This window comes from Schistocerca nitens, chromosome 1 (genome assembly GCF_023898315.1).
Source record: "Schistocerca nitens isolate TAMUIC-IGC-003100 chromosome 1, iqSchNite1.1, whole genome shotgun sequence".
Classification (NCBI taxonomy): Eukaryota; Metazoa; Arthropoda; class Insecta; order Orthoptera; family Acrididae; genus Schistocerca; species Schistocerca nitens.
In genome coordinates, this window is record NC_064614.1 from 569663296 (window position 1) to 569688946 (window position 25651).

At 37.9% G+C, this 25651-nt stretch overlaps 1 protein-coding gene across 2 annotated transcripts in view; it reads left to right on the forward strand.

Moving 5' to 3' along the window:
* Positions 1-25651, forward strand: part of LOC126254880 (SWI/SNF complex subunit SMARCC2) — a 90709-nt gene that overhangs the window by 22067 nt on the left and 42991 nt on the right. For both annotated transcript variants that reach the window (XM_049955346.1, XM_049955347.1), the window contains exons 2-8: positions 4168-4287; positions 4377-4481; positions 9651-9819; positions 13243-13442; positions 15394-15492; positions 20692-20804; positions 22998-23125. In XM_049955346.1, coding sequence (XP_049811303.1) covers positions 4168-4287; positions 4377-4481; positions 9651-9819; positions 13243-13442; positions 15394-15492; positions 20692-20804; positions 22998-23125 — 934 coding nt within the window. The remainder of the gene's footprint in view (positions 1-4167; positions 4288-4376; positions 4482-9650; positions 9820-13242; positions 13443-15393; positions 15493-20691; positions 20805-22997; positions 23126-25651) is intronic.

Sequence of the window (25651 nt, forward strand, 5' to 3'; positions counted from 1 at the left end):
AAAACATCCTCAATCAAGTCACAAATTTCACTTGATATCCCAAATGACTGTACTCTTGACAATAAGTGTAAGTGTGGTACTGAATCAAATCCTTTTTGGAAGTCAAGAAATACTGCATCTACCTGGTTGCCTTTATACAAAGCTTTCAGTATGCCATGTGAGAAAAGTACAAATTGGGTTTCATGTGATCAATGTTTTCAAAATCCATGCTGGTTGGCAGTGAGGAGGTCATTCTGTTTGAGATAGCTCATTATGTTTGAGCTCAGAATATGTCCTAAGATTCTAGAACAAATCTATGTCAAGAATATTGGATGATAGTTATGTTCAGCCCAATTTGCCAGGTCCTTAGCCTAGTTTTTGACTCCAGGGACAAGGGATCATTTAAATCGGCAGCCTGGAACAAGGATTCCAACCCTGACCTATGTTTTGTAACACAAGACTCCCAGGGACAATCTTTATGTACAGTAAGGACAGTCCTTGGAGGTTTCCCAAAAAGCCAACTCCGGCCAGTAATTCTAGATGTAGGAATTCAAATTCCTGTAATCACATCAATGCCTAAACCAAGATGGAACTTCAGTAAAGCAGACTGGACTAAATTTTCCAAAGAACTTGATACAGTGATCAGATGGTTCCCCCCACTAAGTGAAAATTATGAAAGATTCGTCAGAGCAGTTCTAACAACAGCAAAAAAATCCATGTCTAGAGGATTCCAGAGAGAATATATCCCAGGCTGGAGTAATGACTGCGAAGAACTGTATCAGTTCTGTTTAACCACACATGACAGCAGAACTCCTAAAACATCTTGATAAAGCTCGTAAAGAGTGCTGGGAACGAAAAACAGAAAGTTTGGATTTTAAGAGGTCAAGCAGAGAGGTGTGGAACCTCTTGAGAAAACTGGGAAGAAGTCGACCACCCACCCGAAAAGATCCTGAAGTAACACCAGACCAAATTGCAAACAGAATGAGGTCTCTCTCCAAAGCACCCGCATAGGAGCCACACTCAAGAATGGTTAAGAAAAAGCTTATAAACCTGAAGCAGAAGGCACCCAACAAATCAGAGTACTCCAGAGACTTCACCGAAGATGGGATCACTGCAGCAATCAAAGAAATGAAAAAAGGCAAAGCTCTAGGATTTGATGGGATACACCCAGAGTTCCTCATCAATTGTGGAAACAGGACTTGTAGATGGCTTGCAAGTTTCTTTGCTAATATTATGCTATCAGGGAACATGCCAAAAGCCTTCAAAAAACAAAAATCATAGCAATACTCAAGCTGGTAATCCAGCAAACAAAACTGGTAGCTATCGCCCTATCGTCCTCCTGAGCTGCTCCTACAAGCTTTTGGAAAGTCATTCTCAACCAAATCGCTCCAAAGACCCATGAAGTTATTCCTATTGAACAGGCAGGATTCAGACCAAAGAGAAGCTGTGCAGACCAAGTGCTCAGCTTAACTACACATGTAGAAGCTGGATTCCAACGTCACCTTAAAATGTCAGTGGCTTTTATTGATCTTACAGCTGCTTATGATGCAGTACGGAGACAAGGACTCTTGTACAAACTCGCCAGTATCATACACTGCCAAATCACAATCAGGCTCATAAACAACATGCTATTTGAGAGATGCTACCAAGTAGTCCTTGGTAACCAACTAGGCAGACAGAAGAAACTTAATAATGGTCTTCCTCAAGGCTCAGTTTTGGTGCCAATCCTGTTCAGCTTGTATACATCTGACCTCCTTGAAACAGAATCAAGGAAGTAGATCTATGCAGATGATCTGGCCTTGGCCACCCAGCTGATGAGGAGATCCTATGCACAGATCAGCACAATAGACAAATACTTCATAAAGTGGAGACTGATACCAAATCCAATGAAGATTGAAGTCAGCTGCTTTCACCTTAACAACAGAATGGCCAATGCGAAGTTGAATGTCACCTTTAATGGTCAGGTTCTTCACCACCAAGACTCTCCTAAATATCTAGGAGTGACGCTTGATAGAACCCTCTCTTACAGGAAGCACATAGAAAACATCACAGCAAAGCTGAGATCACGCAATAACATCATACAAAATCTGAGAGCTACAACACTGCGATACGTTGCCCTAGGGCTGGTCTATTCTGTTGCTAAATACTGTGCCCCAATGTGGCTCAATAGCACACGTGTGAGAAAACTTGACGTGGAGCTAAACACAGCAATGAGGACAATAATAGGCTGCATCAAATCTAGTCCTCTATATTGCTATATTTGTTACCGCCTCTAAGCAGCATTGCGCTACCAGACCTCTGGAGACAGAATGCCCTCCTCAAGGAATACCAAAAATTACTTAAAATCCCCGAGCTTCCAATCCACTCTGACGTTCCTGCACTCCAAATGAACTGATTAAAATCTAGGCAGCCATCTGTCCTACTGGCAGAATCGCTACAGGCAGCTACTTTCGGTATCAACAAAAAGTGGACAGAAATGTGGAACACTATTGCCCATGAGGAACATCAGACCGTCCAAAGACCCAACACAAGACCAGCCGGTATGGAGCTAATGCGATGTGCCTGGAAAACAATTAATTGGATCCGCACACTAGCTAGTGACTGTGTATATGTAATGCCATACGCTAAATAAATAAATAAATAAATGTATGATAGTTTTGTGGATCACTTCTACTACCCTTCTTGTAGACAGGTGTGAATTGTGCCTTTTTCCAAGAACTGGGCATGGTTTTTCATTTGAGGGATCTGCGATTGATTATAGTTAAAAGAGAGGCTAACCCAGCTGCAAATTCAGTATAGAATCTGACAGAGATTCCATCGGGGCCTGGACTTTTGTTGAGTTTTAATGATTTCAGCTGTTTCTCAACACCACTAACACTAATACTTATTTCTTTCATCTTTCTGGTGGTATGAGGATTAAATTGGGGCAATTCTCCTTGGTTTTACTTTGTGAAGGAACGTTTGAAAATGGAGTTAAGCACTTCAGCTTTTGTTTTACTACTCTCAATTTTAGTTCCTGTTTCATTGGCCAGGGACTGTACCTTAACTTTGGTGCCACTGACAGCTTTTAGATACAACCAGAATTTCTTGGGGTTCTGTGGCCAAACATGTTACATTCAGCAGCTCTCTATCTATAGCCCATGCTTTATTTTTCACCTATCATGAAGTAATCTCTGTTTCTTTAGAAGATTCTTTACAGTTACTGTATACCGTGGAGGTTCCCTTCCTTTATGAACTACTCTTCTGGTTACATATCTATCCAGTGCATGGTCAACTATTCTTTTAAACTTGAGGCAGAGTCCTTTTACATGCTCCTGCCTTGTACTGAAAGTTTCAAGTTCCTCATTGAGATATGATACTACATATTTTTTTATCTGGTTTACTGAGCGCACATATCTTTCTGCTTGGTTTAGTTGTCCTTCATTCCGTAGTAATCATTGTTGCCACATCCACACCGTGGTCACTGATACCACTTTCAATGTGGGCATACTCAAAGAGGTCAAGTCTATTTGTTGCCATCAGATGCAATATATTTCCATCATGAGTTCTCGGAAGTTTTCTGAGAAGGCATTTAGTAAAGTTTCACAGGATGTCTTATCATGCCCACCATTAACAAAACTGTAATTTTCTCAATTAACTGTTGGATGATTAAAGTGCCCACCGATGATTACAGTGTGATCGGGGAACATATGTACAAGTGAACTGTGGTTTCCTCTCAAGTTCTCAGTTACATCAGGAGATGAGTCTGGTGGGTAATAGACGGATCCAATTATTTTATGCCCAACCCTGATACTGAGTCTTGCCCAAACAGTCTCACATACAGCTTCAGTTTCTATCTTGGTGGATTTGAGTTTCTTGCCTACTGCGACAAATGATATCCTGGCAGTTGTTAGGGCAGTATACGTGATGGTAACTTGGATGTATTAAGGCTTGTTTACTTTTATTGTTACCATTTATTATCTGCCATAACAACTGTGATTATAGCTTACTAATTTTGTTTATTATATCCTCTGTCAAATTTCTGATAGCTTAGAGGAATTGTTTAAAGGCATATATTTTTAATCTTATCTTGCAGCTGCTTGAAAGTTAATGCGTAATATTCTAGTTAGGAATTTTTTCTGTATTTGTTGCATGTTGGCCTATATGACTTTCTATTTGTAATTTTTTTTTTTTTTTTTTTTTTTTCAGTATATTCAGACAGATCCACCAACAAATAAAGGCCTAGCAGCCCTTGTTATTCAGCTTATCCAATTCCAGGAGGACAATCTTGGCAAAAATGTCAGCAAACCTCCACTTACTAGACTTCCAGTAAGTAAACTAAAAAATATATATTTTGTACGTGTATGACTTGTCATTTTCAGAGTTCATTTTATTAAATAACCAATTTCATTTCACAGATGCGATGTTTCTTGGATTTCAAGCCTGGAGGAGCACTATCTCACATCTTGGCCACAGTTTACAAATTCAAAAGTGACCAAGGTTGGAGACGATTTGATTTTCAGGTATTTTTTCTTGGTTCATATGTTCTAGAACTTGTAGCGCAAATGTATTAATTTTGGATGGAAGAGTCTTGCTATTGTAATTGTATCAAGTTATGAGTTAAAACACCAATAACCATTTGGCTCAACTTAAAGAAGAACATGAAAATTATTCTAGGAATATTAGTGTGCAAGATGTGAATCAATATTGTGAGAATAAGTGAATTGTTTATGTGTGTGTAACACTGTTAAGGGCTTAAGGTATGATACAAAGTGTGAAATTTATAAACAATGTACAAAGATTTTGTGTCTATAGTTGGTAGCTAGATTCCATGTGTTTTGACATGCTCCAGATGACTGCAGTTGTGGCTCTTTTGAGTAATAGTGATGTAAATTTCAAATCCTGACCCTTAAAAATACCAGGTTATGCTCAGTTTTTGTTGACATCATTGGTGTTGGGATACTGATCACTTTCAGCACGAGGAGGAGTGCAAATGAAAGGTGTCCTCTTGTTTCTCTTGCACTCCCAAATCAGTTTTTTGTCGTCCTCTATCTCTAAATAGACAGCACACTGTAAATTGAGGAACAATGTTAGAATGGTGTAAGGAGTGAAAATATTTTGGGTAATTACAAAATGCACATTTATGCCCTTGCTTGGCTCTGTAAAAGATCCCTTACGACTAAGAACACTTGGCGTGTATGGTATCATTTATGAATGTGACCACCCAACTCAGTTACAAAGGCAAATTAGCTATAGCCAAGCATAGCACCTGCAAGGTGCACTCAATTTCGAAAACACAAAAGTGCTATTTTGCAGCAGGGGTTTCTGGGAAGCAATAGAGTACATGAACATCTTGTGGACAGAGACGGTGGCTTCCATCTTGTCTCCATTTGGGATGATGTGTTATCAAAAATTTCCCAGAAGTATTCCCTGATTCTAATGCCAGCAATGGATAGGTGGCCGTTGGGTTTGGCGTGTGGCTACTCCCCCACCATCTCTACCTGCATAACCTAGGATTTTCCTTCTGAGTGCATGTGATTTGCCCACCTGGTGCGGTTCTGGAATGCGAGTGGTGTGATCTGAAAAAGATAAATAGCAGCATCTGTTATAAGTCAAACACTTCACCAGAAGATGTCAAGTAAGAAACTTGTAGAAACATTACCCCAAAATGAAGATATTACTCAGCTGACTTTGTGAGAAAGACTTGTCAGCACGATTGGGTGAAAGCCAGCATTCTCATGTAAAATGAGTAAATCTCTTACAATTCAAGTAAGTAGGGAGCAGTGGCTAAGGACTAGTCACTGTCTGATACCTACCATTATTAAGTATGAACTTTCTTTTGATATTTATTTACTGTAAACCTTTATTTGCCTGTAACTTCTAGTACTAAATAATTTTGTATTTTTATCTGTCCACATATCTTTAATATCCTTTTCTAACAACATCATATTTTAAATGCCACCAATTTATCCTACTCATTTTTCCACATGACTCATAATTTCCATTCACAAAATGGCGTGAGTCATGTATATAGTTTTGGAAAATACCTCCTCAGTATTGTGCCAATGATTGATGATGAGAGTAAAACATTTTTACAGGAGAAAGCATTCTTCTTCAGATGGCTTTCTTGCTATGTTCACGGTATGTCATTTTACTGAATACTGTGCTATATCAGACTCATTTCATTTTTTTCTGTTTTTTCAACTGTGTTTTTAACATGATGATTTCACCCTTAAGCTTATCACATTCACCCCGAAATTTGACCTTGAGCTACTGTGACACTTGCACTAACTCCACTCTGTTCAGAAAACTTGACTGTGAGGCCATAAATGTGCAACTGTGTCCCAAGGACATTTTTATGTCCTTCTGTCTCTCCACCTGAAAAACTTAGCTGTCATCCCCCAATAATGGGTGAGGTGTTGAACTCAGTAGAACGGTGAGACATTAGTATCATGCACTACAGATCTTGGCAAATGATTTTCTTGTAAAAGCATTACATTGTGATCCTGTATTGTAATGTGACAGAGTGGTATTGTTGTCCCTTTCATTATTAACAACTACTGTGATTCCTGTAATTAATTTTTATTTGTGTAATTTGCATTACTTACGAAAAATGTTTTTAGCAACATTTTTCATCTCCTTGGGCACTTTATTACACAATTTTATTCTCCGATAGAAAATGCTGTTTTGAATTTTTTGTTTGTTTTTTCTTGGTAAATGGATGTCTAAAGTGGGTCTTGTTCCATGGATGTGTGTAGAAATATTACTAAAAGCTAAGTAATGTTTTCACTGGTAGTAGTAGTAGTAGTTGTTGTTGTTATATTCTGGCCTTTTTTTTTTTTTTGCGGTACAAAAACTGTCCACGCGTTCTTTGCCTTCAATCCTTAGAAAAGAATCCCATAGCTAATAATTGAGCGTACATAGGAATAGTATGTCTCCACAAGGTAGTGGCTGCTATAAAGTGATGATAGTATCCTAAGTGCAGAACATGATGATGACATTCTTTTTGCTGGTATCTTTGTGTGTTCATTCCATGTTCCATGTTAACTGACAATCAATATTCATCCCTTAAAAACTTTTGGTTTTCACTACGTATTGGCCAATGGTAAACATCTTCAATCATCTTATAAAGTCTGTAAAGTCATTGATATATATTAAAAACAGAATTGGATGCAGAACATTACCCAGAGGAACATCCATGTTTATATGTTTCTTCTCTGACACTTGTTTTATTAAAAAAAAAATTCAGCAGTGGATGTGTGATATATCTATAATACTTGCACCCCATTTTTATGATGAGACTGCAACTATCAGTTTGCTACTTTACTTACACTTAGTGTTTTTAGCTTGTTTAGCCATATTTTATGGTCGACTATCTCAAAAGCTTTGGACAAGTCTAAAAGTATGCCTGTAACACAGTCATCCTTGTCAAGAGCTTCAAGTACCACTTTTGTGAACTCTGTAATGGCCATGCCTACCACTTTGGAAACTGAACTGTATTTCATTAAAAGGTTGTATTTATTCATTATTTTGTCTTTCACGATTTATTCACTTATTTTTGAGGATGCGGACATTAGTGAAAAACCTGTAGTTTTCAGTTCTCTCCACTCGTGCATGCTTCAGATACTGAACTAAAAGACTCATGTATTAGGCCTACATTTGTTAATGGGGATTGTGTGCTGACTATGCATGCCTTTGGAACAGAGACTGGAACCTTGTCTATGCCTGCTGACTTCTTATTTTTGAATTTCTGTATTGTCTTTATGATTTCACTTTTCTTTGTGGGAAACAGTGTTACGATTCCTGCTGTGTAAGTCAATGTGGGTGCTACAGGAGTTCCTTGAATATTTTCTTGCAACTTCTCTCCGGCCACTGTGGCCAAGCGGTTCTAGGTGCTTCAGTCCAGAAGCGCGGTGCTGCTACGGTCGCAGGTTCGAAACCTGCCTCGGGCATGGATATGTGTGATGTCTTTAGGTTATTTAGGGGACTGATGACCTCAGATGTTAAGTCCCGTAGTGCTTAGGGCCATTTGAACCATTTTGCAACTTCTCTGCAATACCAGAGAAATAGTAATTTACAGATTTTCTGTTATTTACCACCATCTGTGTTTTGTTGGTTATTATACTTTGTGTACCTTTGCCAGTTTCCTGTTTTATGACATACAATTCTAATTTACTTTTGTTTACTCTATTATACATTATTTTGTCATTGAATGTTTGTTTCGCAAGCAGTACCCTCCCAGAATATTTTTTTTATGCCTGTGACAGTAGTTGAGGAGGTATGTATTAGTGTAGTGCTTTTGTAAAGAACTGAGAAACTTAAGTGTTTGAGAGAATTTTCTTATACCCACAGTTCTCCATCTATTTTCCTTGGCTGCTGATGTTGAAGTGACTGCTTTTGGGAGTGTCTTCTCAAAAATTAATGCAAACAGTTTGCAGATTTTAGAGAACTTAGTATTTACATTGTTTTTTCGTACCCCTTTCATCCCAAATTTTATTTTGCAATGACCAAGAAAAAAGTACATATCTTATATTCTGATAAGGTCCTTTTGCAGGCTTGTAGTTTTATGGCTTTTCACTAAGCATGTTTTTAGCTTTATTATGTGTCAGTAATGACCAGAAAAACCAAAGTCTCTTATTTATACTTTACAATTTTTCCTGTCAATATTTCTAAGTAAGTGGTCTAAGTCTGATTCTGAACTTAATGATACCTTAGTAGCAATGTTTACCATATGTGCCAAGCCAAAAACATTTAGAATGTTTAGAGCATTATTACTAATTTCACCCTCAACACCTGTGTTAATATTCATGTCTCCACATACAAGTTTTGGGCTCTTTGCAGGTCTTCAGTTAATTTGTTGAAAAGACTGTCCACATTACCACTTGAGGAACAGTACAGATTTTAAAATTTTGTGATTTGTTCAGACTCAAGCCTAAACTTCCCATATTCTCTTTTAGCTGAGTGATCAATCAGCCACATGTATCCTTGAAGTATTCTACTTACTTCCCCAATAATTTATAAAAAGTTTGAAGAATTGACATAATCAGAATCCCCTACAGTACACATAAGTGCAAATTTTTGTGGAATTTTTTGTATATGTTGTAGCAGAAACTTCTAAAGTTTGACCGTGTTACAGTAATTACATTTATCTCTCACTGTTTTAGTGTGAGCACTAAAGACCTAAGTATCAAGCACCCAAAAACTCTTTTGATCATCATATTTGTGTGATTGAAAGGAAGAACAGAAATGCGTACATGATTCTACATTGCTTAGAAGTTGTCTAAATATTGTGGTCATGTGTTTAGAAGAAAATATTTGATTGAGCAGAGAATAAGCGCATCAGCCTCGGCTATTAAAATAGCCTTGGGGATCTACCTGTTGTATTAAATGGACTGATTTTCCCAACTACAGAGTCTTTCATTATCCTCTTTTAGTGTACCCATATGCGAGAGATGGGGTGCCAATATTGCTCACCATTCAAAGGCAGATAATAAGTATGAGGATGACACCTCCCATTTAGAAGCCATGAAACAAAATATTTTGATACTACATAACAATTAGAGGAAAACAGAATTGGTGTGTGTGTGTGTGTGTGTGTGTGTGTGTGTGTGTGTGTGTGTGTGTTGTTCAGTCAAGAGAAACAATCAAATATTTATGTAATGTTCTTAATATTAATTTATTTTCTATTTCAGTCTCCATCTCGTATGGACAGGAATGTCGAAATGTTCATGAATGTGGAGAAAGTGCTGATACAGAACAAATGCTTGACAATGCCAATTGTTTACGTCAGATCAGATGTTGATAAAGCTCTCCAGGGAAAAATTAAAGATATTATAAAAAGACACCAGGGATCAATCACAGGTCAGGAGTCATAAAGATTTTTGTCGCTCAATCTTCTGTATAAAAAGAGAACATAGTCTGCTGTAAGGATAATATGTTTGCAGCCTCTAATTGCAAACTTGTAATCTTCGCAGTGCAAGATAAATAGACAACAGGAAGCTGTGTTTGATATTGTATTGTAATTTCTGATAGTTGTTTACAAAAATAGAGCCTGTAAAACCCACATTCATTTATATCAGGTTTTTCAGTGTAAAGGTTGTTAAAAAAGAGCACTGTGGGTGAAATATAAAAAATTCATTAGCATTAGAGTCAAAATTGGCCAGTAGAAGTTGTATTTATATAAATATTCCACAGTTCACTCAACATGCATCTGTTCAGATTTAGAAAATTTTTATCGATTTCAGAACGTTGTAAAATATAATGTCTCTCTAACATCACAGGTATGGTGAACATCGCATTGCCACCATATGTGAAACAAGGCTTGACATATGACATTGATACACAAATTATGAATCCCCTCCCAAATACCACACAAACAATGAACCTCGCTATGTGGAGTGGTTTGTAGGCTTTAATGATATGGGTTACGCAGATTGCTGTACCAAATGTGCAACTACATTGGAGGGGCAACTGTTGAGAGGCCAGACTAACATGTGGCTCCTGGTGTGGGTTGAGCAATCTTTTCAGTAGCTGTAGGAGCAAAATAGCTGAATGACTGACAGATTTTGTCTTGTAATATTAACCAACTTGGCCTAGTTATACTGGAACTGTGAATGGCAGAAAGTGAGGAACAATTACACTCGTAATATTTCTTGCAGATATGCAGCTTTACTGTTTAGTTCAATGGTGATGGCATCCTCTCGAGTAATGTATTCCACAGGTAAAGGAGTCCATTATTTGGATATCTTGGGGGGAACTATTCAGAAGGAGGTTCTCACTGGGAAAAACAACACTGGTGACAGGACACTAAAAGATGTAAGTTGAAACCAGACATCTGGAACAGATGAAATACGTAGATTATTGGGAGAGTCAACCATGAGAAAACTGTTTCATATTGTATGCAAGAAATATGAGAGAGGTGAAATGCCCATGGACTTCAAGAAGTATTTAATAATCTCAATGACAAAGAATACTGGTAAAAACAGTTGCGGATATTACCAAACCATCCACTTAATAAGCCATGGCTGCAGAATACTGATATGAATTATTTCCAGAAGAATGGAAAAATTGATAGAAATTGACTTTGGGGAAGCTGCGTGAGTTGTGGAGCAATTTATGAACACACTAGAAGAAAAGAAAACCCATGTTTATAGGATTTCTAGATTTAGATGAAGTTTTTGGCTTCATTGGCCGGAATACATGCTTCAGAATTCTGAAGGTGCCAGACATAAAGTCTAGGCAGGGAGGTTAAGCGTTGCTTGTACAGAAACCAGATTGTAATGACATTGAATTGTATGAAAGAGAAGCAATAGCTGAGAAGGGAGTGAGACAGATCTATAATTGTTCCCCAATATTAGTCAGTCTGTATGTTCAGCAGACAGTAAAAGTAACCAATGAGGAATCTTTGGTGGAGGATAAAAGTAAAGGGGGGAAGAAATAAAATCTTAGAGGTTTCCTGTAGCATTATAATTCTGTTAGATACGGCAAAAGACGTGGAAGTTCAGTTGGATGGAATGTATAATGTTTCGAAAAGAGGTTATTAGACATCAACAAAAGTAAAACAAGAGCAGTGCCATGCTGAGGAATTTAAATTAAGAAATGAGACACGAAAATTAAAAGAGGATGATACATAGTTCAGATAAGAATATAATAGAAACTTTTGGACTGTGGTGCTACAGAGGAAAGCTGAAGATTAAATAACTAATGAAGAGTTCCTGAATAGAACTGGAGAGAAAAGAATTTTTCAGGGCACAATTTGAGTAAGAGAAGGGATCACATGATAGGGCACATCCTGAAACGTCAAGGATTTGTCTGCTGGATAATGTAGGGAAGAGTGAATAAGTAATTAGTACTGATTTTATGTGGATTCAAGCAATTAAATTCCTGTTGTAAATTGGGACAAGAAAAAAGTATTATGTTCTGTGGACCACTTTTTGTGCCAATTGTGATATTTTTTTGGCCAATTTCAGTGCTCTTTTTTGCCAGTTTAAATGTTACTTTCCTCCACTTGTGGTATTATTGTGAATTTTCGGTGGTATCTTCTCACAGCTTACTTTTGAAGTAGTATATGTTATTTATTTTTTGTCATTATTTTATTGTTTTACTTTGATAGGTGTATTTTGATTTTGAATACATCAATTAATTTATTTGTATTGCTATCAACATGACATTAATTTACATTATTAATGTTAATCCTATTAAATATAATCAGTTATAGAAAGGTAACTCTATAGTCATACACTTGACAATTTTTCAAAACTTCAGAATTCTCTTCCGAGATATCATGTCATCACCATATCATTATATTGTGAAAGCAGTGTCTATATTTTGCAGTGAAGACAAACTGCTTTCATCACAACATCAGTAGGCTGATAGAAGAAAGCCAAACAGGTGCCATGTTATGATTTACGTGTTTTACATATTTGGTGATTTTTGTATTTATAGTTGCATAATATGCAAATATACATTCTGATTGATGGTTTGCATCATTTTTGTTGATACGCTTCACAAAACATGGCACAAAATGTGACATTAGTGACTTAAAACTGGTCATTGAAAGCAGGGTATTTTTGTTTAATATTGTATCTAGAGCCATAATTGTTTATGCAGGAAATGAACTGTTATTTTAAGATTACATGCAACCCCCAGTCGCCTTGAGAAAAAAGTCGAAAACCACTTTCAACATTCAGTAAATATCAGTTAGCAATATTAGAAAACAATAAAAAGAAAAAAAAAACCAGCTTATCTTACACAGTACCACTAAAAACTATTGATTTCACATTAGTTTTAACATTATCATCTATGTGAAATTTTGTTGTTCCTAATTAAAAGTTGTACTAAGAAATTATTGCACTTCTATGCGATGTTAATACTGCAGACAATTTTCTACTGTTTCCAGTACAGAACTCCCACTCATGTGTAACATGTTGCACCCCTCCTCCCTCTACCCTCTCTCTCTCTCTCTCTCTCTCTCTCTCTCTCTCTCTCTCTCTCTCTCTCTCTCTCTTCCTCTCCCTCTCTCCCTCCCCCTTCTCCTCCACATTCTGATGCTGGTTTCCTAAATGACTTCACCCATTTTGTTACCATGCTGCTCTAAAATCCTGAAGTGTATCTTGTATATTGTGTTACTAGCCTAACCAAATATAATATTTTTAGCGGAGAAACATATTTCTTTGAAGTACATGATTGTATGGAATGAATGTTCTTTTTTCAAAATTTGTTTAGTTATAGTGTGCCTTGAAACAAAACTGCAGTGTCTTTCAAATGTCTTACGTAATGTGTCAGATAATGAAGAAGAAGCAACACACGTAATCTATCCCCCATGCGATCCATTGGAAGAAGAGTATGCACGCCCTGTTATGAAACGTGACCGATCAGTATTACTTCATTGGTACTACTTTCCTGATAGCCATGATACATGGACTAATTTGGAATTGCCTGTTGATCCACCGGATTCACCAGCACCTCATGCTGGACCATGGAGGGTAAGCTTGTGTTAACCTTTCATACCACAAACAAACAGTGGAAGCAAAGATAAAAAAAGTGACAGATAGTGTAAATATCTTTTGTGACTAGTGAACCATATCAACATATTAAATTAGTTTTGTTGTAGCTGGTAATGCTAATAGCACACAAGATACAAAATTAGTCATCCCATATGACATCATGGTATTACCATATAAAACCATATCTAGCCTCGATAACGACCTTAATTCGATTAAGAAGAGAGCCTACAAATTTCTTCATGGTTTGTTATAATTAGCTGAAGCCACTCTTTGACGACTGGGTCCCATACACCTACCTAATTGCTCTAATATTGATTGCTGAGTTTCATTAGTTTTTCCAAATAGTCCCAGAGATGTTCTAAGGGATTAAGATTGTGTGATCTAGTAGTACAGTTGATGTGCATGAGGTTGTATAGGTGTTTGTCAAACATGGAATGTATTTGTGGTGGCCTGTGAACACGGTTGATTTCATCTTGAAAGATGATAGTGTCTACAGCCTACTCATCAGGAAAATGTAGAAGATAGGGCACAAATTGGTCACTGAGAGGATTGAAATTAGTATCCTGGTTTATGTTCATGGTAGCCTGAATGAGGAGGCCCAACTCATGCTACATAAAACTCCTCTAAAACTTTGCAAAATCACCTCGAATGTAAACTACTGGGTTGTCATTGAACTTGACATCTTTTATAATGTGAAAAGGGGCAAAACCCTGACCAGCCAGACCTCATTATATGCCTCCATTTAGCTAGTGTCCAATTTGTGTTATTTGGTCCATTGGAAAATGGAAATGTCGTGTGGCTAGGGCCTCCCGTCGGGTAGACCGTTCGCCTGGTGCAGGTCTTTCGATTTGACGCCACTTCGGCGACCTGCGTGTCGATGGGGATGAAATGATGATGATTAGGACAACACAACACCCAGTCCCTGAGCGGAGAAAATTTCCGACCCAGCCGGGAATCGAACCCGGGCCCTTAGGATTGACAGTCTGTCACGCTGACCACTCAGCTACCGGGGCGGACATTTGGTCCATTGAAATGCAGCTTTGTGTGCCACAGTTAGTGGTGGTCTTTTGACAAGTATAACTCCAGATGTCCAATGCATAATGTTCAGTTTGAAACTGGTTGGGATGGACCTGCATTCACTGAGAGCAGCAGTTCCAGTTGGTTTTAAAACCAGTTGTCATTCCTTGTCTCCAACCCCTATTGGTTAGGATCTTTTCATTGCCATTTTTCTTACTTATATTACATGGATGTGAATGGTACACCATTCCTTGTAGACAGATCGGATGGTCTGTGTTGATGATGAAAAAGTTGAGTGTTTTCATTCATGGTGTAGTTACTGCCACATCCAAACACGGTAGCTCCTTTGTGCCATTCTATGATGTCTCCATGTCAACAACCACACCGTGCTAATTCCATACAGTTAATTGGCAGATAACTTCACTGCTGTGACTTACATCAGCATCATGTGACCCACTGGTATGACTTTTACAGCATTTACAGTCTCTAAAATGCCTTTTCGGAACAGAAATGGTAACTTCTTTTCTCACGGTGAGAATGTATTTCCTATGAATAGGCAAGTTAATCCTGCATAAGCTCCTTTCTTCACATCATCTTTCTTCTCAGTGGCAGTCCTTTTTGCTCATTTCCCTACAACATCACTTCACATTCTATAACTGCTTCTCATCATTTTCCTTTCTGTCTCAGAAGTGTAAAAGTAATTGCAGTTGTGTGCCTATCTTACTATCTGGTATAAAGATGTTTGTAGCTTTTAGTAGTGAGAGTTGTGTTGCTTGTCATATGAAATACCTTTCTCCACTGCAGTGATATAAAAATTTAGTTGAATGAGATTCACTTCACTTGATTGATGCTATTTTTATTTGTTTATGTGTTTTGTGTTACTTTTTGTTATTGTCATTGTATATTTTTAAAGGTGGTGGCAACGTGGGTGTCTGATCTTGAACAGTACAATGAGTGGATGACTGAAGAAGATTATGAAGTTGATGAAAATGGCCGGAAGAAAGTACACAAGGTACAGTGTGGTTGTTGAAACCAAATACTTGGCAAAAAATTAATAAGTAAGACAGTAGGATAAGTAACTGTTATTCATGTGGGGTAGCTGTGCCATACTAACATAAAAACTAAAGACTAAATAACAATAGAATGAAAGAGGATGGCTTGCTATTCACCACATAGAGGCGGTGTTGAGCAGCAGACAGGTACATTGAAAGAAGATTCTTAGATATTATAAGCTATTGGACAGAGTCCTTCCGATGTAGAATCACACGTGCGTGCGTTCACCCCCCCCCCCCCCCCCCCCCCCCACACACACACACTTATAAATGCACAACTCACACACACATAGCAACTCTTCAATACCAAAGCCTGGCCTTAACACAGCTTTAACAATCAAATTTATTATTGTTAAAACTTGAGTTAATATTTGTGATGGTGCCGCTTTACCTCCGAGGATGTCTCCCGCAGTCGGAGACGAAACGTCAGGAGATAGTTTTATACTTCGAGCACGGCCTATCAGCCCGGAAGTTTTATGTGAAGACAATACCGGCCGTGGAAGCTTACATTGTATGATCAGTCACGGAACTGCATCTATGCAGTAGAGACAGTTTGGAAATGGTTGTGACATCTTTATTCGAACAAACCTAGTTACTCCCATCAGCCACCACGCCAAGTAGAGCTTGGCAGCAGTGGGAAATACAGCACAAATTGTTCCAACTTTTACATGTTTACCAGTTCAAATTAGCTGAGTAGACTGCCCTGGTATCAAAAAACTCAACCACGTTATATTTGTAAACACTACTGGATGGCCAACATCATGCCAGGGTCATGTTTTTCTTCACAAACATTTTTTCATAATGCGTAAATAATGAGAAAATTATTAATATGTTGACACAAAATCGGATGCAAATTAGCATTGTAGACATAGGAAATTTGATGGGAATGATAAAAAAATGTCATAAACGGTGGGAAAACATTAATTCTGGAAACATAAAAGCAGCGTTGTACTGTATTTGAATCATTTTTGTATTACTTCCAATGCCATTTTGATGTCATTTTTTTACTAGCTTGCCAATTGAGGATGGTTCTTTCTGTTGATGAGGGGCCAAAATGCCACTTAGCTGCTCTGTTTCCATGTTTTTCTGCATGTGTTAATACTTTCATTCTATAGCACAAATCATTTGAATACCTTTTATTTTTTCCATTCTGAAACTAGCTACTAAAAAAATATTGTACTGTTACCGATAACGCAAATCACTTTCAATTCAAGTTCACTGGCACCATAAACCGCAATGACACATCATAGTTAGACAGTATTCTGGGTTTTTGATGCCATGGTGTGAGGAAGAGTGTTAGCAGGCTTGTGAATCCCCACAACTCATGTTCGTTGCTGACAGTTAAATCCAGTGTCACCATATTGAGATAGGTTTTCTGTGGCATCGAATATATGGCCATTTTTAAGACCGACGGGAATTTTCAATCAAACACTGGACTTTTTTATATTAATTAAAGTGACAAATTTAAAGAGCATAAAACTAATTCATACCCCAAATGATTACATTATATAAAAAATCATGGAACTTGTTTTTCTAAACAAAGAATGCTGACTACATAATGCACAAAAAGGCTCAGTGGTAAATCGAGCAAGAAATGGCCATAACTTGGATGCACAGCACTTCCTATGTGATTAACTGCCAGTGATAATTTTTTCTTCACTTCCTTTTTTGTTTAATTACTTCAGGTTGTGAGGTAATGTCACCAGGACATATTACAAAGTCTATGTTGTTCTTTGATCTTCCTGCGTGAGTTATCCCCTGAAAGAATCCTGCATCAATATTTTCCTTGTGCCTGGTGTTCTGTTCAAAACAACTTTCAACTAATTTAGCAATGGGTTATTTGTCATCCATGGCTTTTCTTGGCATCTAAAGGTAAGCCCTGAAGGCAGTTTTTCTCTTGGTATGGTTTCTCTGCAAGGAAATACATATGGGAGGAGCTTCCTTCCATCTACTAGTACCCCCAGCATTAATGTCATTCCTTCTTTTTATTGCCAGGTCTCTTACAACATTGGTTCGTAACCTGGGGGTAATTGTACCTAGGGGTAACATGAAATTCGCTGAGGTATAAAAACAAAAGGGTTTAACTGTGTTTGGTCACAAAATCAAATTATTTTTTGAAATTCGTTACTATTACTATTATTTCTAAGTCTGTCATACTGATTACACATTACCAGTCATTACACTCTTTTTCCTAATATGAGCATTAATGCATGAAACAATGTGGTGCATGTTACTGTTTATGAAATGATTGTACCTCACAGTCCACCCATCACACATGTACTTTGTGCCAAGCACATATGACAGTAAAACTGAAGAGTGTATGTGTGTATGTCTGGGATCTCTGCCCAAACCTGTGGATCGATTTCAACCAAATTTGGCACAGAAACAGCAGGCCTCACAAGTATCAGCGGTGTGTGGTTTATAACCTCAAAGTTCAGTAGAAGAGGAGATACTTGTTGAGCAAAATTGTGTTTTTTCCAACCCCTGGTGTATCGGTTGCCCTGTGCAATGGGCTAGTTGTGTGGGAACAGTATCAGTCTGTTTCAATGACCAGCTTTGCATGGCAGCCTGTACATCAGGAATAAATAAATGATTTTCAAGCCTCTGGTGTGTAGCCTTCCCTGCGTGACAGACGTCATTCGTATTCAGTTTGCAACAATGAATGAAATAATTAGAGCACAACACAACAGTCACCATGTAATGCCTGCTTCACTGGTATAGGACCTAATTGTTATTAGTGGTAGAGGCCAGATACGAGGGTTGGATCTTAAATAGTGGCAACTATTTATTCACAACTGATACCAAAGAGTTAAATGTTTGCACCTGTTACTGTCCTTCAAAGTAGCCACCAGCGTTGTGTAGAACCCATTGCCAGCAATGCGGAATGCATATCAAAAGAAATGGGTGTCTGATCAATGTTGCCCTAGCAAATAATCATGCTGTTTTCTTAGGTTGACTGTATGATGTTGATACATAAATAGTTTTTTTTTTTTTTTTTTTTTTTTTTTTTGTCAAATGCTATGGGAGGTTGCTGAGCCAGTGTTGCGGTGCGTCCTAATGTAAGCTCCCCTCTCTTTATCGTTCTCATGCACCAGCCAGTTCAATAATTTCTTGAGTAATTGGTAATTCTTCATTACTTTTCTCTTGCATGTAGTGGGGAATCTACTGCTCCAATTCATGAAACCATCCCCGCACCAGTCCCTGAAAGTTTCGTATGTAGAACTGGCATTCTTTAATTTATTCTTCATGTGATGCCACGTACAAACATTTTCTTTTGTGACAAAATTTTCGTACTGCTACACAGTTGTGTGTGACATCTCCTTCAAAAGTCACCGTTAACTTGAAATTAGTGTTTTATTGTCTGTGTGAACCACAAACTCATTGATCCGTGTTTCTCAGCAGTCACTGCTGTAGTTTGCATCCATTTTCATTTGCTTGAAATTACAGTAATTGAAGCTGCTACAATCTGAGTGATTATAATATTTTGACCTCTCTGGCACCTTTCAGCTGAATCAGTAGAAATTATACCACATTGAGTTAATACTGTTGGAAAAAGCCACATAGTGGGATTTACATAACATACGTTGACTCACTTGTGACGTCCACAGGAAAATAAAACCTGTTGATGGAAAGACAAGTGTATATCTTTTCCCCTGAGAATCAGAATGTACAGTGTTGTAAACCTTTTATTGCAGTTGAATATTTCTCATAGCCCCGAATATGATATTTGGATATTGTGCTCTTCAAGAAAATGCCTTATTACAAGCATTTTTTTCCGATTTTGTGACAAATTCATTGAATAAAATGTTGTTGGTGATCTTGTTGGATTAAAAATCGAGTGCCACACGTTCACTGAAAAAATTCCAAGTGATAAATGCAGCTCTTGCTTCATTCTTCTTTCATTATGACCAATTTCACAGAAAGCCTCCTTTAAAGTCAAAGAAAATGGAAATACCAGAGATCGTGCCATTCTGATTTCATTGATTCTTGGCTTAATGGTTACTTGGCCTGTGCTGGGCATTAAAACCAAAGAGCCCGTTTTTTAATAACAACTTGAAAGAAAATTTCTGTGAGTCATATACGTGTACCCCATTGCACACCACATGGCATAAATGAAAATCTTTGTTTTGTCTGAATGACTCTTTCTTTGCTTAGTGAACTTCGAATTATGAATTAAATAATAAAACAACAAAAACAAACAATTTTTGACAAAATAATATGATTGGATAGATAAAAAATCTACCCACCAAGCAGCAACAGAATGCACACATAAATGGAGGTTGTAATTAGGCAAGCTTTTGGAGCCAGTGGCTCCTCCTTCAGTCAGAAGGGTTGAAGGGGAAGGAAGAGGGGTGAAGGAAAAGGACTGGAGAGTTCTAGAAAAAGGGGTAGATTTCGGGAAAGTCACCCAGAACCATGAGTCACGGGAGACTTACCAGACAAGATAAGAAGGAAAGACTGTCTTTCCTTCTCATCCCATTTGGTAAGTCTCCCCTGAGCTGTGGTTCAGGGTGACTACCCCTTTTCCTAAACCTCTCCGGTCCTTTTCCTTCACTCCTCTTCCTTCTCCTTCAACTCTTCTGCCTGAAGAAGGAGCTACTGGCTCCGAAAACTTGCCTGATTATAACCTTCTTTTATGTGTGTGTTCTGCCACCGCTAGGTGAGTAGATTTTTTAATCTACCCAATTAAATTATTTTATCAAGAATTAAATAATAATGTGGATATTTTTATGCAGTAGGGATGACTCTTTCAGCTGTATTTGTAGGTATTATTTTATTTGTGATTGATTTTGTTGAAACGGTACACCAACCCTTCCATGACACCAGGTGATCATGTGGATACTGGGTAATCATCTTTGTACATCTCAAAGCAGGCATTAAAAATCAATGTTCGCTATGCTGAAGATGGTGTGCTCTAACATCGAAGTCAGTGGCAAATAAAATAAGATGTACATATGCAGCTAAAGGTGGTGTAAAAGATATTGTAACAGCTGTCACCCCATGACCTGTCAAACAGTGGATGTGTGGAGATTTAATGTGAATGTTATGATTTTCGAAATGTCATCAGAATTTAATCTGTATATGTTTGAATTGTTGAAGGTGTTATACCATAAGCCTGGTGCAAGTTGTAATGAACAACCCCCCCTCCTTTTTTACAGTTACGCTTATCTGTGGAAGACTTGATGAGCCAGTCAGATCCTGATAGAACAAAGAAAAAACCAAAGCGTAAGAGATCACCATCGCCTCCACCAAAACAAGTGAAAAGAAAGAGGTAAGGTTGCGGATGGTGCAGAAGTACTTATATTTGAAATATTTAAGAAGCTTAAAATTGTTTTAGTGTCGTGGCTGTTGCCAAAAAGTTGTCATTGTTAATGTAGTACATTATGCATGTAAAATATGCATATTTTGCCCCAGAATAAATAAGTTTTTTTGTGTTATTTATCATTTATTTTGTTGTTTCGATCGTTCTAGTTGTTTTTCTGATAGAGCGTGCTAGTGGAATACACCAATAGAGTAACAGAGCTAATAGTTGAGAGATGTAAGCTGAGTCTCTCTCTCTCTCTCTCTCTCTCTCTCTCTCTCTCTCTCTCTCTCTCTCTCACACACACACACACACACACACACACCTTACCTTCTTCCCCTCCCCACAACCCTACTTTTATTCTAGTCTGTGAGTTTCTGGCATTTTGTTGTCAACGCAAGGATTTTTTCTTGCTGAGGTGTTTTTGTAAGAATTGCAGCTGTTTTGAAAGAAATCTTTTTTGATATTTCATTGATTTGACATTCTGCCTGATAATACATATAGCGGTTTCATGATGTTTTGTCTTCATCTGCACAATATGAGTGTCTCATGTGATCTTAGCTACAGCTGTAGTGATGAAACAATAAAGCTTCTGTGGGGGTGTAGGATTAGAGCAACTCAAAATGATGCCTTATTAAGTATCAGATATTTTTCATGACTAGTGTTATGACTTAGTAGTCAAGCATATGGAATGCAGAATAACATAATGCAGGCAACAGTATTTTCATTGTGGATTTTTATCCACCCCTCATCATAACTTCTGCACAACATTGTTATTTACTACCACTTTTTATTTCATCTTTCAACAGTAGTTTTTGATGGTGGAAGCATGATCTAAAGTTATTGGTAAATATTTTGGTATTAAGGAGTGATCAAGAAGAAATCCACTATTTATGGTGTGATTCTGGGTGCTTGCTATTTATTAAGTCGGGGAGAACAAACAATTGTGAGTTTTATTTAAGACAATTTTCCCTGTTGTAGGAAGTGTTTTCGTTCAGTTCTTCACATAGCTTCTCTTTCACCTGCTTGAGAGACTCAAGTCTGAGCAGTAATCTGTGCAAATCTCTGCCTTTTAAATTCCACAGATAACCTTAGATTTTGTAGGAGATTTTGATTATGCAATTGGTGATGGTCTTTGGTAATACTGCAGATTTTATTAAGCAAAAGTTGTTGATTGACTTACGGAGTGCAAAAAGTTCTATAATGATAACGTCGTCAATGCTTTTAAATCCATCGTTGATGTTCTGTGCCATTTCAAGCAGTTACTTACAAATTGGGAAATATAGAGGTGACCATTACACCACAATCAGTGTTTGATAATGCTTATCTCTCCAGCATTTTGTGAACAAGACATATGAGGGATATGGGACCGTAGATTCAGAGATTTTTTGAACTGTAGTTTGCTTTGGAGTACCTGTGACTTGAACATTCCTCCACATTTTCAGGATCATACATTTCTGTCCACTGCTGCCCATTATTTCTTTTGGCCTCTGGTTTTATGAAAGGACTGATGTTCATGGTATGTTAACCTTTCTCATCTAGACCAATGTTTTTACCATCTTAAATTTGCTCGAAGCTAAATTGCATTTGAGAAGTAAAAGTAAAGGATAAAAAGCTTGTCTGTGGGGCTTATTATTAGCAAGGAGCTAGTGGACAGTTTGATTTGTCTCAACATTCACATAATTTTTTCCTTATTGTTGATGTATTCATATGATCATCTGTCAGAGCCCTGTTTCTACTGAATTTAAATTATTTACATACTGAATGCACTTTTTACCATTTCTGCATCTCTTTATCCCTAGATATTTACCAGGTTTTGATGATAATCAGCATTTGGTGTTGCAGTTCTCACTTGACCATTGACTTCTCTATGACCTCTAGTGGCTAGTGGTGCAGGGTGTTGTGGTGGGCTTAGACTTGATTCTTGGAGACTGACACAGATTTTTCTGGGTTGGTAAGAATTGGAACAGGATCCACTCAGCCTTATGTGGCCAAATAAGAAACTGGTCCAATAAATAAGCAGCAGTGTTGATATGCAAGCAACTGAAGTACCATCAAACCAGATTGCTTCCATTTGACACTCTTTGTCACAGATGACATTGGGAAGATCATGAAGAATTGCCAGTTGTTGTATTGTAACTGAGTGAGATGTTTGTTTTGCAGTGGCCGTAGTCCAGCTGTTGGCATTAGTAAGAAGCACAAAAGTGAAGAAGAGGCAGATGACCTGACCAAAGAGATGGAGGAACCACCTGCAGAGCCCAGCATTCAAGAAGTTGCTGTTCCAAAACAAGGTATATTTCTCCATTAGGCAGCTTTCAGCTTCATTTGCAGTATATTAGACTTTATTTGTTGTTGATATACTTCCTATACAGGGTTATTACAAATGATTGAAGCGATTTCACAGCTCTACAATAACTTTGTTATTTGAGATATTTTCACAATGCTTTGCGCACACATACAAAAACTCAAAAAGTTTTTTTAGGCATTCACAAATGTTCGATATGTGCCCCTTTAGTGATTCGGCAGACATCAAGCCGATAATCAAGTTCCTCCCACACTCAGCGCAGCATGTCCCCATCAATGAGTTCAAAAGCATCGTTGATGCGAGCTCGAATGCGTGAGGATTCTCTACCGCCCATATTCGCACATAGTGTCTGTTCACTTCACCATTAAGGAAAAATGTTGCTTCATCACTGAAAACAAGTTTCGCACTGAACGCATCCTCTTCCATGAGCTGTTGCAACCGCGCCGAAAATTCAAAGCGTTTGACTTTGTCATCGGGTGTCAGGGCTTGTAGCAATTGTAAACGGTAAGGCTTCTGCTTTAGCCTTTTCCGTAAGATTTTCCAAACCGTCGGCTGTGGTACGTTTAGCTCCCTGCTTGCTTTATTCGTCGACTTCCGCGGGCTACGCGTGAAACTTGCCCGCACGCGTTCAACCGTTTCTTCGCTCACTGCAGGCCGACCCATTGATTTCCCCTTACAGAGGCATCCAGAAGCTTTAAACTGCGCATACCATCACCGAATGGAGTTAGCAGTTGGTGGATCTTTGTTGAACTTCGTCCTGAAGTGTCGTTGCACTGTTATGACTGACTGATGTGAGTGCATTTCAAGCATGACATACGCTTTCTTGGCTCCTGTTGCCATTTTGTCTCACAGCGCTCTCGAGTGCTCTGGCGGCAGAAACCTGAAGTGCGGCTTCTGCCGAACAAAACTTTATGAGTTTTTCTACGTCTCTGTAGTGTGCCGTGACCATATGTCAATGAATGGAGCAACAGTGAATTTATGAAATAGCTTCAATCATTTGTAATAGCCCTGTACTTTTTGAGTTTATGCAAACTGTACCACCCCTCCCCCTTTTTTTGTAAGACTGTTTTGGGATGTAAGCCATAAAATAAAAGCTTGTTGAAAAATGGAGGTTTTTAAGCATTTCTGGCACATTCATACAATTTAATTGCAAATAAAATATTTGAATGTCACTAAGTAAGTTTCATATTTGTACTGGTATTGCAATAATGTGAAGGTCACATGTGCTTGTTTCATAGGGTATTAAGATAAGAATGTGAACTGAGAGATAAAATTAAGAAGAAATGTTCTTGACTAGTCAGTGAAACAGCAACACTCGGAGAATCCATGAAATGTTTTTGCAGTTGCAAATATGGATAACCATCAGCTATATGATGGAATGATAACACTGAAAATTTGTGCTAGACTGGGACTTGAACCTGGATTTCCCATTTATCATGAGCAATCACCTTACCATTTGGCTACCCAAACACGACTCACAGCCAGACCCAAACTTCCACTTGTCATCGACGATGTGTCTACTACCTGTACATATACATCCATTATGTATATTCCCACATGTGGAGACATTTTACTTGAAGGTCGATTGCCCACTGTTGTCATATTTATCCGTTGACACCAGGCAAGCAACCTTGAAGTAAAATGTCTCTCCATTTGGGAAAATGCATAATGGATTTACGAGTATAAGTTGTTACACATGTTTGATGACATCTGGACATTTGGGTCTGGCCGGGAAGTTTAAATGACTGGGTAGCCAAATGGTAAGATGACTGGTTGTGGTACGCAGGAAATCCGGGTTCAAGTCCAGATCAGGCACAAATTTTCAGTGTCATCATTCCATTAAACAGCTGATGGTTACCCATATTTGCAACTACGAATACGTTTCGTGTATTTCATAACAGCTGCAGTTGCATGCATGTTCAAAGGAACATTGCATCATTATTCGGAATAACACAGGCACTGCAATATTGTATCTGGAGAACCCATTCTAAATTTTTATCTTTTGGAAACAATAGTTCCTTTATAGAGGTCAAAGGTAAGACAAAGGAAGGAAATGTATTCAGAAATCAGCCTTGAAAAGAGAAGATGAAGTTAGCCAAAAAATGATGAAATGGTTCTGAGTGAACTTTGTCACTTTTTTCTTCTTGTCTTGTTTTCTCACATTTGTCATATCTGTTGCTTTCTTGTTGGTGTGGAAATTGATGACCTTTTCTGTAATGTTTTTATCAGCACAGTTGCAGTTTTCCTCTTTGTAAAAGTGATAGCTTGTTCTTTGTAGTCTTTTATTAGTTGTACATTAAAATAAAGGCCAGTTGGCTAGAAAATATGACTTTCAGCACGTATAATCTTATTCTTGCACAGTATCATGTGCCACCTTGTGCAAATAACCAAACCTCCAGATACACTGTTCCTTTCTCTTTAAGTTTAAATGACTGAAAATTCGACAACCGTAAATGTGAAACTTGTCAGTAATTCTGTCTCTTTGCGTAATGTGAATCAAACATTGATTCTT